At 34.1% G+C, this 14,113-nt stretch overlaps 1 protein-coding gene across 8 annotated transcripts in view; it reads left to right on the top strand.

Moving 5' to 3' along the window:
• The window catches only part of VEZT (vezatin, adherens junctions transmembrane protein), a 62,395-nt gene that overhangs the window by 31,545 nt on the left and 16,737 nt on the right, over positions 1 to 14,113 (top strand). For 5 of the 8 annotated variants that reach the window (XM_014555203.2, XM_014555201.2, XM_014555202.2 and 2 more), the window contains 4 exons: positions 1,183 to 1,332; positions 5,047 to 5,194; positions 10,307 to 10,638; positions 13,125 to 13,318. In XM_014555203.2, coding sequence (XP_014410689.1) covers positions 1,183 to 1,332; positions 5,047 to 5,194; positions 10,307 to 10,638; positions 13,125 to 13,318 — 824 coding nt within the window. The remainder of the gene's footprint in view (positions 1 to 1,182; positions 1,333 to 5,046; positions 5,195 to 10,306; positions 10,639 to 13,124; positions 13,319 to 14,113) is intronic. The other 3 variants (XM_006179868.2, XM_032493602.1, XM_032493605.1) reach the window with 1 other exon arrangement.

Below are 14,113 nucleotides of genomic sequence, written 5' to 3'. Positions count from 1 at the left end.
TGAAAAAAATATGACAATAAGTTTTAAATCATAATTTTTTAGAAATACTTTTTTAAGATTGATTTAGTAAAGTAGAGCACAAACAGTAGTATCCATATATTGAAAACATGAGTCCCATTTTATTCTGCCTCAATTTTTTCTCTCTAACAAATAACTTAACCCTTCTTTGCCTTATTCTTTTATTTTAAAATAAGCCTATCAGTTATTGTCCTTTTTTTTATAGATCTTTAATGCCTGAATATATTTTAGTTTGGTTTAACATTTTTAAAAATTTTTAGTTAGATGTCTTAATTTTATAAATTTGTGGTTATAGTGTAAGAATTTATAAACTCCAATAATTTGTTTTGTTATTAGGAGAGGTTACTGGTTAGGTGAAAAATCTCATCTGACAACTGTGTAATATGAAATCATTCATAGTTTAATTTATAAAAACATTATATGGCATTATTGCAAATAGGTCCTCCCCATTTATCTTTTGGAAAGTGCTATGAAATGTGCTTCCTCTTGAACAGTTTTGAGAGTAGCTGTGCTACTACATAGTAACCCTTACTTTGCCTTTCTACTTGCATTCCCCTGTTCGCCACTGGTCCTGTTATCTTTCTGCGTCCCCTACTTCATTTTGAGTAGGTAAGTGCCAGTGGCTGCAGGTGGGTAAGTCATTTTACCCTACTTTTATGAATGTACAGAATGTATTTCTATACAGTATTTGTTCTGTACAAATGACCAAAAATATGATTGATGAACATGTTAATGCTTATTAAGAATGTGAAAATGTTTATAATTAAGGCTTTCATAGTTACTATAGATACAAGTTTTGAAAGTTAAATGTAAAGTAATGCCACTTTTAGTATATTCTAGCAGGGAGAGTGTCTATATAAAAAAGTTACAGTTTCTTACTTAAGTATTCCACATTTCTACTATATTTCAATTAAAATTCTTTGTTTCCCCATATCAGAGGAAGCCTTTATTCTTTGAGATTTTAATTTCTTATTTGTCTTTTTTCTGGTGGCTATTTATGTGTCAGAGAAATATCTATGAGACCTGAGTTGGGATATTTATAATCATTTTCTAATGAAAATCATGAAAAGGGATTTTTTTCCCCCTAAGTTTAATAGAATTGTGGATTTAGAAAACAAAAATTTTAGGACACCTGTACAGTTGTATCACATTTTACTTTTCAAGTTTGCTTGACAGGGTCAGTGCTGCTTGCCCATTTAATAAAGCTGGACAGCATCCCAGTCAGCATCTCATCGGTCTTCGGAAAGCTGTCTACAGAACTGTAAGAGTCAACTTTCAAGCAGCAAGGCTAGCTACCCTATATATGCTGAAAAAATATCCTTTTCTGTCTGTGCGTAAGAATAAGCAATGTTTCCAGAGTCCTGAATATAGATATTATAGCTGCATCCTGTAAAAGTTAACTGTTACCTGACATTGACTATTTTGAAGCTGATTTCCATCATCCCATCATCACTTCTATTTTAAAACTGGAAATGCATTCCGGGGGAGTGACAATAATAGACAGGAAGAAAGTTCTTCTGCTCTCATGTGGCTCATTTTTAACAAGGAAAAAACTTGAAGTCCCTCCCTTTACTGTTGCAAAGAATAAAGTCTTTTAGAACCTGGCTTCACTTAGTCTGACACTTTAAAAAATTACTGAACATGGCAAATTTGCTTCATGTGACGGAAATAAACTGGCAACAGGAAATCCTTCCCCTTTCAAAAAACAGAGGTTCTAGAGTCAGACTGGCTAAGTCTAAATTTTGGTTGTATCAGTTGCCGCCTCAGTGACCCTAAACAGGTTTCTTAACTCTTTGTACCTTGCTTTATTCATTTGTAAAATGGCAATAATAATATAATCTTCCTAAATGTGTTTTTGTTAGATCAAATGAATTACTGCATTTAAAGTGCTTAGACAGTGTCTGTTGTATAATAAGCACTTAAAGACTGCATGACAATGTATGCCTCTTAAATTTACTAAATCAGGAAATTAGTTCTGTTAGTCAGAAAATAAAGTATATGAAATCTTTGGTTAAAATTCATAGACAAGTTATGAGTAAGTAGAATGCAACGACGACTTTGTACCTTCTGTATGCTGGGTACTATAGCACTGATAATACTTAAAAGTGTACAGAGTGCTTTATTTTCTGTCATTATATCCTTATATCCTTTCCAGCTAGATTTTCTTATCTCCACTTCATGAGAATACTAAATAAAATCTCTGATTTGTTCAGTGTCACACAGTAAGAGGTAAAGGTGTGTCTTGACTGTAGGACTTAGGACTTTAAAACCTTTTCTATGTATATATTTACTTTATCTAGATTTATACACACATATATTGTACTATACTACTTCTTTGGGAATTGAGAGAAAGCACTTTTCATTTTAGTCAAGACCTGTCCATTCAGTAACCTTACTGCCTAAATTCCTGCCTGCTCTGTGCTAGGAAGACAGAGCAAAAACTTTTACTACCTACTTTTAAAGACTTTTTAGCATAGTCAGTAGGTAAGTGGGTATTTATAATATACTATAAGTGCCCGGAGTGCCTTCCGACATAGCAAGACAATGTACTTGGTCAGAGAGGGCTTTCAGGAAAGTAACACCTGAGTCAGTCCACAAGGAATGAGTAGGAGTTGGCCTTGAGGATAAGAGTCTGCCTTCCAAGTAGCAGGAAGCAAAGATACGGAAAGAAATGGAGGTATGACAGTGTGGCATGTTAACTGCAAGTAGTTACTCATTCAGTGAATATTATTCTAGGCATTACGCTAGTTGCTAGATATACAGTGCTCAACATAATAGACATGGTTCCTGCCTCAGGGAGCTTATAGTTTCGTGAGGGGGTCCTAATGAAGACTGCAAATTGTATGAGTTCCCTGTAACAGTCACTTACCTAGATACTGGGGACCTAGCAGTGAACAAGATAGACAAGATCCTTGTTCTCATGGAATTTTCCTTCTGGTGGATAGTTTATATATATGAACAGAAGATTTTCAGATATTTACTGTAAAGAAAGAAATAAAACCCAGGGGAATAGGATAGAGAGTGATTTGCTGTTTCTGACTGGATGATGGGGAAGTCCTTCAATTTAAACTGAGGTTTGCATGAGAACATAGATGAAGTTCCAGTCACATGGACCAACAAGTATAAAAATCTTGTGGCAGAGTGAATTTACCATGATTGGAGTATAGAAAGAAGGCCATCATACTCCAAGACTGGAGCACAGTATAAGTTGGGAGTTGGAGTATGAGAAGAGATTCAGAGGTAGGCAGGGGCCAGATCACATTCTCCATACAAGAATGCTTAAGGAATTAAAAAAGAACTTACCAGTTATTTCTTTGAAAAGATCAATAAGGTATATAAACTCTTGCATGCCTGCCTGAAGTAAAATGAGGGGAAATACATAAGATTCTTAATGAAACAGAGTTGTAACCACAGATACGGAAGAAATTAAAATTATTATAATGGGATAGTATATGCAACTTTGTGCCACAACTTTGAATATGTAAGGAAAAATGGATCATTTCATATCAAAATGCAGATCTCAAACTGACCCAGGAAGAATTAAAAAACTGGAGATTAGGTATGTAATGAAAAGAATTCCATTTAAAAAATAAAACACCTGGTTATATATGGAAACAATGAAAAATACACAGCTATAATAAAATGATAAAAGTTCTTGATGTACTATTGTGGAATGATATCCAAATTATATTGTTAAATGAAAAAAAAAAGCAAAGTGCACAGAGCAGTATTTATACCACCCTTCCATTTGTACATAGAAGGAATTGTATGTATGTATGTATTATTAGGGGATAAATAAGTATGTGTGTGTGCAAATGTGTATATACACATACATACACATATCCCCATGTACACACACACTTATGTATCTTTTTAACATTCAATTTTTTATTTTTTATTTTATTACTTTTTTTGTTGTTTGTGTCTCGGGGGGGTGGTAATTAGGTTTATTTATTTATTTATTTTTGATGGAGGCACTGGGGATTGAAACCAGGACTTTGTGCATGCTAAGCACACACTCTACCACTGCCATACATTGTATTTGGATTTGCTTTTATGTATGTATGTATGTATCCATAAAATATCTTGAAGGATACACAAGATATAGGTAACAGTGATTGCTTTTGCCTTTGGGTAGGGGAACTAGGTGGCTGAGAGACAAAGGTAGGAAGCAGTTTTTAACTATACCCCTTAAATATTTTTAATCCTGTGAATATATTAGTTATTCAAAAACTATGTGAATGAAAAAAATGTTTATCTCCCTGGTCCAGATGGTTTTATAGTTTAAAAAATAAACAAAGTATTTTAGACCATAGAAAAGTTTGGATAGAAAACTCCTCTGCGGATAATACAGTCTCAGTTCCAAAACATGCTGTATTGCAAAGAATGAAAACTACAGAGCAGCCTCACAAATGGAGACAGCAAAATACTGAAGTAGAATATTTAGAGATTCAACCTAATACTATATCAAAAGATTATTACACTATGACCAAATAGGAATATACGACAAATGCAAGAATTGTTCAGGTATCAACAACTGTATGTATATAGTTCTTTACAAAAACAGGGGGTGAGGGTGGGAATCATAATAACATTGATAGATGCCCACGAGGAAGAGGAAGGCAGAAACAGAACAGCAGTCTATGTCAAACAACCTAGATAGAAAGGCTTAGTGTCACTTGTATCAGTAGTTGTATGTTTTCAGATAATGGTCAGCTAGTGATGTGGAGAGCCATGATACAATAAAGTACATAAAACAGTTTCAAAAGGTAGGTGTCAAAAATAATTAAATTAGCACTTTAGCACTTATGAAGAGTTAACTTTTAATTCTTTGGATATAAAGATCTTTCCTGTAAGATTTGAGGTATATTAATATATTAGATTTTAAGATTAGTTTCTTTTTAAAAAATCTGATATAAATTTCCTCAGTCAGAATTCAGAAGATTAGTAAAGGTATTTTGAAGACTTTTGTTGTACCCTTTATGTTTTAATGAAACAGTTTTGTTGATTGCCTTAACCTAATTTAACCTACCCCCTGAACTCTGAGAGTGACAATGTAACCAACTACATCTGTGTGGTGCCTTTTAAGGAGCTGGGCCTTGGACTTAGTGAAGAGCAGATTTCAGAAGAGGAAGCACATAACCTTACAGATGGCTTCAGCCTGCCTGCATTGAAGGTAATCCATTTGTGGAAGGGAGGAGCTGAAGAAGAAAGATAGATGCATTTGATTGTGCCTGTGCTTTCTGAACATAAATGGTGCCCCTGTCCTGTGCCCTTTTATTGTTTGCTGGGTGCCATTACTATAATAGCCTTACTGATGTATTTGAAGCTGCCTTTAAAGACAGAGCATCATGAAGATTGGATGAGGACATCCTTATATTTTGATATCAAAATACTTAAAATTCTAACTAAAACATATAACATATTTCCTGTGTTAAATTAGGGATTAAAGATAAATGAGTTTAATAATAGGAATCCAATATGAGTAATTTTATTTACTAGCCATTTGTTTTGACAAACATGGGTAAAGAACTTATAAGACTTACATCTTCTCTTGGAAAATCTCCAAATATATGAAAAAATTCTTGTTTTAAATAAGAATTATATTAATTCTGATATTAAAAGCCACATAAAAGGATATATTTGACTATGTAAGAATTAAACTTCTAAACTTTAAATACTGCATACTTTAAATGTAAATAAGCTCAGGGGGAAAATGCAATGATTTATAACAAAGGGCTTGAATTTTTTTCTATATAAAGAATGCTAAGGTATGTCAAACCTATTGGAAGATAGGTCATGTGCATGAATTGCCAATTCACAAAAGAAGAACTAGAAATGGCCAATAAATATGATAAAAATTCAATCTTTTTAGTAATGAAAGAAACAAATAAAAGCAATAAGTAAACATTTTGCCAGGGATAAACTGCTTCACTTTAGCAATTAACACCAGTCTTCACAAAGGTATGTACCCTTTATGCCAACAATTTTAAACTTACAGATTCATCTCAGAAAGTACAAAGATATACTCAAAGTATGTTCATAATATTACTACAGCAGCAAATATTGGTAACAAATTAAAAGTTCAGTAATACGAGATTGGTAATGATTTATGGTATATTCATTTGGTGAATTGCTTTGGAGTTAGTAGTAGAAAAAATAACATGAAAAAAATACAAAGCATGTTACAAAAACTGTATTGTAAGTTTCCAGTAGTATTCTTATATTTATATTTATTTTTATTTTTATTTCTAATCTTTAAAACTTGATAACCATGGAAATCAGTGCAAGTATATGTGACAGTATATTTTTCAAGGTCTGTTTTGTTTTGAAACTCTATAAGCTTTTACATCTTTAAAATTTTCAGATCTACATAAAAGTTCTAGTTCTCCTATTGGCTTTTCTTTCCTGTTACTTGAAATTTCCCTTGACTTATTCTTAACCTCATTCTAACCCATCTCAAGAAATGGCACCACACAACTTATTAAGCTAGAAACCTGGGTACCATCCTTCTTACCTCTTTACCCCTCACATCTAGGCTTTCAGTAGATTTTTGTGTCAGTTGTACCTTCAAAATATATTTTAAACTCATTCACTTTTTTTCATGTCCTTTCCCACCATTCTAGTCCTAGCTGCCATCATCTCTTACTCAAGAAGGCTTCTTAGTTCTCTAAAGTTTCTTTCAAAAAGCAATTTGACATTTAGAGTGCCTTAAAAATGATATATGCTTTGAATCAGTAATTCCACTTCTGCAAATCTTTCTGAAGGAAGTGATTTCAAATATAGTAAAGCTTTATGTACCAGGTTGCTTATTTAGGCTACATGAATGTATATTCAATATGGCCACAGCTGTTTTTTAAAAAAGACTGAGAAAATACCAAGATACCAATAGCTACTCTCTAGGGTGGATGCACTATAAGTAATTCCATTTGCTTCTAAATTCAGTACAGTGACCATGATTTACTCTGTAATAGAAATAAAGTTATTTTCAAAGGACAATTTGGGAGATTCTTAATGAAGAAATAGCAGGGACTTTGTAATTGATCAGACTTAGGTTTATATTTTAGCCCTGACACTAATAGCCATTTGACCTTGAGTGAGTTATTCTTTGAACATACATAATCTGTTTTAAAAAAGGGTTATCATACCTGCCCTACAAATTGTTAGATTAAATGAAAAGACATACAAAATGCCTACAACAGGGCTTGTTGTATAATGGTTAAGTCAAAATGGTAGTAGCAGTTACTCTTAAGAAGGAATTGGAGAATTATGATCCTATTTCTTCATTTCCTGTTTAGATTATTTTTGTTTACTCATCAAGATGTCTCAGTGATTTCTCTATTTCTCTATACTTTTTAAAAAGCTTATTAAATCCTGAATTATATTTTGGCCCAAGTATAGGCAGCAAAGAGAAAAAGTGGGCCCCCTAGAATCAGACTTTCCAGGTTTGACTCTAACCTATCACCTGACTGCTGATGTGGTGTTGAGCAACTCATTGTTTCTGTGTTCATAAAGATGGATAATCTTGCTTATCACTAAAGAATTAAACATTTGCCAGTGCAATGCCTGAGACAGAGTGAGTGATTAATAAATGCTAGTTGATTTTTTAAATTGCATCGAATATGACCTATTCCCAAATGTGTGACTTGTTCACTTGTTATCTCCCCACCCCACCAGCAGTGATGCTGGTTGTAGCTGGATCCTTTTTGCTCACTATGTTATTTTGAAAATCAGACAAACTTTAGTATTTTAATTTTGCTTTATTTTAACATATAACTAGTCTATAACCAAACTGGATTCTGTTGTAGTGTTACCAAGAATATTGGACTCTAAAAGAAGCCTTGAGATTTATAGAGTTTATAAACTGCTGAAAACCCCAGTAGTATTCAAAAACTGTGTAGTGCCACCTTGTACAGTTGCCATTATACCCAGATAAAGAATTTTAAAATGGATTTTGTAAGTTAAATTTTATTTTATTTTTTTGGTAAGTTAAATTTTAAAAGAAAATTCTTTCTCAAAAGAACAAGACTAATTAAAGGTTTTTTTAAAATGTAGTGAAAGATGGTTTATACATAAATCAGGGCCTTTTGTTTTCCTTTGTAATCTTCATTATATCCTATAAAGAAAATATATATTTTTTAATTGTTTACATATCTTCCCTCAGGAAAGCTTAGCAGTAATAGCAAGTGCAGCATCTTTGGAAAGGAAAGCAACTTCCTAATTGCATCCTGAGGAGACATGTGTAAAATATTTAGTACAGAGCTCTTATTCTTTGTGTAAAATTTTAACTAGTTTTTAAATTATTACTATTATAAATTAGTATATTTCCTGCTTTAAAAAATAAATCTACATTTTATGAAAATGATTTAAATCGAAATTTCCTAATTGCCCATTAAACTATGGTTATCTTCTCATCTAGAGCAGCCTCCTTTATTCAAAGAGCAAACAGAAAAAAAACAAACAAACATATATTTCTGAATTGGTTTAATTGGATAATTTGGTAGTGATTAGGTAATAACTTAGTCTTTCTTAAAATGGCAGTAACCTATGCCAACTTTGTTTTTTAAGTTGCTGTGGCCCAAAACTCTGGAATGATCCTTGTTAACACTTACCCTCATAAACAAACTGTCAAGAGATTCTGTCAGTTCTGTTTTCACAATATATCCAGAGTCTGACCTCTGCTTACCTCTTACCCCTAACCACTGTGGTATGAGCTACCTTATTAACTCTCAACTTACTGCAGTAACCTCCTAACTTACTCACCTCCCTATCTCTCAACACAGCAACCATAATGATCCTGTTAAAGCACAACTCAGATGTTATAACTCTTCTGCTTAGAACCCTTCAGTGGCTCCCCACTTCTCTTAGAGTAAAAACCAGGGTTACTTCATTGACTTCATCTCTTATCCTGCTCCCGCTCGTTGACTATGCCCCAGCCACACGGACCCTGGTATTCCTCAGGTGTGCCAAGTACACTCCTACCACAGGACTGTGCGCTTGAACCTCCTGCTCTCCGGAACTCCCTTCTCTCATGGTGGCTCAATTCCTTCAGATGGCACTTTTTTTAGAGACCCTCCTGGCCACCCCTCTTTCCCTCCGCTTCACACTCCCTATCCCTATCCCACGTGTACACCACAAACACACATTTGCTATTCCCCTTTCCTGCTATGTTTTCCCCATACCCCATCAGCCAAAAAATTATCTTCTACTTGTTATTATCTATTGCCCCCTACTTGAATATAAGCTCCATCAGCACAGGGATATTTTTCAGTTTTACTCTCTGCTATATTAGTACCCAGAATACTGCGTGGCACATCGTAGGTGCTCAGGAAATATTTGCTGAATGAACAAATAAAGGAATAAAAATCGTTGTAGTAACAAAATCTGACGGTTAAATAAGAAGACTTGTGAGATAAGCTTGTATTTATATTTAGGAATTCCTAGGTAGTGTATCTTTAGTGATTTGGAATTTTGGCCTTGCTCATTTAAAAAATGAGTTAATAGTAAAATAGCTTTACATTAAATTATCTTAATTTATTATTTGCATAATTTTAAAATTCATTTAATAAAAGTTTAAATAATGTCCATTTTCATGGTTATAAAAAATTAGAATCTATATTATCCAAAGTGGTTCAATCCTCTTTTTGTTGTTTGCTAACTCTTGTTCATGCTAGATTGTTTCCTCGTTCACTTGTTTGTTTGATGTCCTCTTGCATAGGACTGGAGAAATCCTTTGCTGTCTGGAGTCATGGTGTATCTTTCGAGAATGGGTGTTGTAGATCCTCATGACAGACATTCCTGAGTATGATCACTGTGGGACTGATTTTTATGCTATTTCTTAGCTATTTCCTAGGCCAAAATCATGGTGTAATTTTGAGCCCCAAACTGTGGATTCATCAATGACTCATTTCTGTGGACTTAAATAGGTCCATCATTCCCACTGTCTCTTTTTCTCCTTTTCATAAATTTTTAAAATAATTCATCAAGGAGCATTAACTTCTAATAGATGTCTCATTCTATCAACACTCCCCTTTTAGGGTAGAACTGTACTATATTATATACTGGCATTAGCTGCTATATTGGGATCAGAAGTTCCCATGAGCCATGACTACATTATTTGATGTTATATTCTTCATTAGCCTTAGGTTAGTTCAAGCTCAGCTATATTCGTTATGTAGGATAAAGTGAAAAATTTAAACCAGAAGTTAAGATAAACAAATCTGTAGTTTGTGTTGAATTTTTTATTGATCTAGTCCTTTCTTCCTTTCTTTCTTTCTTCTTTTTTTAGGTTTTATTCCAACTCTGGGTGGCACAGAGTTCAGAGTTCTTCAGACGGTTAGCCCTATTACTTTCTACGGCTAATTCACCTCCTGGGCCCTTACTTACTCCAGCACTTTTGCCTCATCGTATTTTATCTGATGTGACTCAAGGTCTACCTCATGCTCATTCTGCCTGCTTGGAAGAGCTTAAGCGCAGCTATGAGTTCTATCGGTACTTTGAAACTCAGCACCAGTCAGGACCCCAGCGTTTATCCAAAACTCAACAGAAGTCAAGAGAACTGAATAATGTTCACACAGCAGTACGCAGCCTGCAGCTCCATCTGAAAGCATTACTGAATGAGTAAGTTTAGAAGTCATGTAAGGAAATGTCCCTGTGATTAGCAGGCTTCATCCTTGTGCCATTGCAGTTGTTGGCTTGTGTCCTAGCTAAAAAGAAGCAGCAAAATTGAGACTTGGAGCTCGAAGGATGGTGTATAGCTACAAATGTAGCAGACAAATAGTGATTATAAGGACTGTAATGGGGGTGGAGGGTCATTTATAGTTTTTACTTTTCCTGATTTCAACAGAAAACCTAGAAATGTGAGACAAAAACATGTTGTTCATTCTGAGAGCTGAAATGGAGAAGTATACAAAGTGCAAGCTTGTTTTAACTCTTTTAAGTAGGGCTCTTAAACTGGAACCTACAATCTAAGAGAAGCATTTACTGGCACTGGAACAGTAAATTATAAGTATTGTTATATATAGTTAAAGAGTAATATATTGCTATTTTTCTGAATAAATTAAAGCAGGTTTGGACATTTTTCTGGGCACAGAACATTTTCTTTTGGCCTCAACTGAATAGTAAAACGTAGGGCCCATAGTTTATATTTGTTGATTTTGTACTTTGCATGGTATTGTTGGTACTCTGCCTTAGTAAAATGTAGGGTCTAGTCATTCCAGTGAAATTTTTCTGTAACAGATACTCATAGTATAGGACTGGATCAAATTAATGATTGGGTTTACGTTGTGTTGTAATCAGGGCAAGGTCATCAAAATTTAATGAGTTGAGAAGATTGTAGTTGATATACTTGACCTTGGATACCAGGCAAGAAGTGGAAGGGGGAGGCAACACTTGATTTTGTAAGATAAGAAAGTGGGTGAAAAGGACTTGACATCTCGGAAATCAAGAGGCTAGTTTACTGGAGTGAAGAAGGATGTGATGTACAAGGAGAGGAAATTAAAGTCAGAAAGACATTTTAGGAAGATAAGTTTTTATCCACCAGTTCAAGGTCTGAGATAGGTTATAAGGTTGATGTAAAGGTTAGGACATAGGGGAAAAATAAGAAACTGAGGCTAGGACGTTTCTGTGTTCATTTGCTGCTGTTCTAAGAAAGCAAATTCCTGTCTCCCACAGGGAATTTGGGAGATAAGGCAATCTCTACTTGAGTGGGTGGCAAAAGTGGGATCATCATGAGGGGAAAACAGGATTTCAGTGAAACGGTTGTGTTAGGCAAAGCCAGGGTCTATAAAGAATTAATGTTTGGCAATAGACCCAGAAATATACAGGGCATGATGGAATGCATTATTAGCACTAGGGAAGATGACTCAGAAGGAGTCACAGTGGATGGGAAAATGACAAAGAAGGGCTTTGTACCTTGGTCAGGGATTGTGGATGATCTTGGGAAGTATGTTTCCTGTTTAAAAATGAAATATTCCATATATGCTATATATGTCACCTTTCAAAATATTTTCAGTAGAGAATAAATCAGTCACAAACCATCATAGCTGATTTGCTCTTTAGCACTGCCACACACAGATAATAAAAGTGTTCTCTAAAAACTTGTTTGGCATTTCACTCTTCCCTCTCCCTTGTCCCCTTCGCTATGCCCAGTCTCCCTTGCCTACACGAGGGCATTAACCCTTTAACGTTCTCCCAGCCTCCAGAGTGCTCACTGCCAGTTCATGTTTCTGAGGCGTTTATTTGCTTTCTTACTTAACTGGAAATCTTCACTGGTTTTGGAGTGTAGCAGCTTAGTCTAAAATCTGTATAAACCATTCTTTGGAAAGAGTTTGCCATAATCTGACTGCGGTCTGCTTTCTGTCTTTATTGCTCACTCCTTTCCTTCAGTCCAGCCAAACTGCATAAATGCTTTTTCCCACGTACCATCTAGAATGACCTTCCTTATCTTTTGTACGTGGGCAGAGTTTATCCATCCTTCAATATATCTCAAAAGTAACTCTTCCTTAGCTGTCCCCTGTCTCTACACATAGCTGGTAGTAACTTCCTCTTCTGAATTCTTATAACCTTATCTTTATTTCTCTGTCATTTTGTGCCTAGATTCAGCCCAGCTTTATAGCTCACCAGCTGTATGACCTGGGCAACTTTCTTCAACTCTCTAGACCTAATTTCTCACCTGTAAAATGGAAATAAAATGTTAGTTTTAACTTTTTATTATATTGTATCACATTTATATATGTGTGTGTATAACTTCCCTGATTTGGTATAAGTTTCTTATAAGTTGGAGATGGGTTTGATTTATCCTTTCAGTTTGTAAAATGCCTGGTATATATACAAGAAATATTTGTTGAATAAATATATTATACTCTTTTTATAAGTTTTTTTAAGTTGTGGTGAAATATATATAAAACATAACATTTACCATTTAGCTATTTTTAAGTATACAGTTAAGTGGCATTAAGTACATATACAGTGTCATGCAACTGTCACCACCTTCCATGTCCAGAACCTTTTTTTATGATATAAAATTATTCCTTAAATAAGTCTCATGAATTATACATTTTATTTCATATTTTAGAGATCTGTTTCTGTTTTTCTTTATTACTCAGGGTAATAATTCTTGAAGATGAACTTGAAAAGCTTGTCTGTACTAAGGAAACACAGGAACTAGTATTAGAAGCTTATCAAATCTTAGAACAGAAGTTAAAGTTGATTCAGCCCCATGTTCAAGCAAGCAACAATTGCTGGGAAGAGGCCATTTCTCAAGTGGACAAATTGCTACGAGGAAATACAGATAAAAAAGGTACCTATGAGAGATTTCTTTTGCATACACTTACTAGATATGTTTATTCCACTCTGGTAGGATTTTATTAGGTGTACTTCATGTCTTCGTGATGAAAATGACTTGACAAAATTCCTTAGTTTACTAAAAGAAAAAAAAATTGAACTTACATATACAATATGACACTGAATATAAAGTCTTGGCTGGATTTTTGTTTGTTTGTTTTTTGGGGTTTTGTTTTGTTTTGTTTTTTGTTTTGGCCCTTATTTTTGTAAATGAAAAATGAACATGATTAGAAAGTTCCCCAAATTATGTACTTCCCCCGACTATAGTGCTCCTTTTTAAAAAACTTAAATAAATGAATAGATTTTAATAGTATTATTCCTTTGTTAGAACTTCCAGAAACTCTTTTCCAGTTAGAGTAATAATGGGTTTGATAGTCAAGGACCAGAAATTTAATTTTGCTTTTAAGATAAAATACTTCATTCATTCAAAAATACTATACAAATGCTACATTAGGTGGCACTGCATATTTGTTATTAAGGGTCTAAAATGTATTGTGTCGTTATTTAATAGTAACATTGGAGTGTCTTGTACTGCTAGGTAAAAAAGCAGTCTTGAAATTTTCTGCAAAACTGCTTTTCTTTGGACCCAGATTTTATACTTATTTTTACTAATTTCATTGTGAATGTTTGGCATATTAATTTTTAAGCTTGTGCTATAAGTCTGTACAATGTTTATCCCTTGGAACTTTATGATGAGGTTAACTAGATTTACGTATAGAAACTCTATTGCTGCCTAAGGTGATTAACACTT

This window comes from Camelus ferus, chromosome 12 (genome assembly GCF_009834535.1).
Source record: "Camelus ferus isolate YT-003-E chromosome 12, BCGSAC_Cfer_1.0, whole genome shotgun sequence".
Taxonomy (NCBI): Eukaryota; Metazoa; Chordata; class Mammalia; order Artiodactyla; family Camelidae; genus Camelus; species Camelus ferus.
This window is presented reverse-complemented; position numbering and strand designations above follow the sequence as displayed.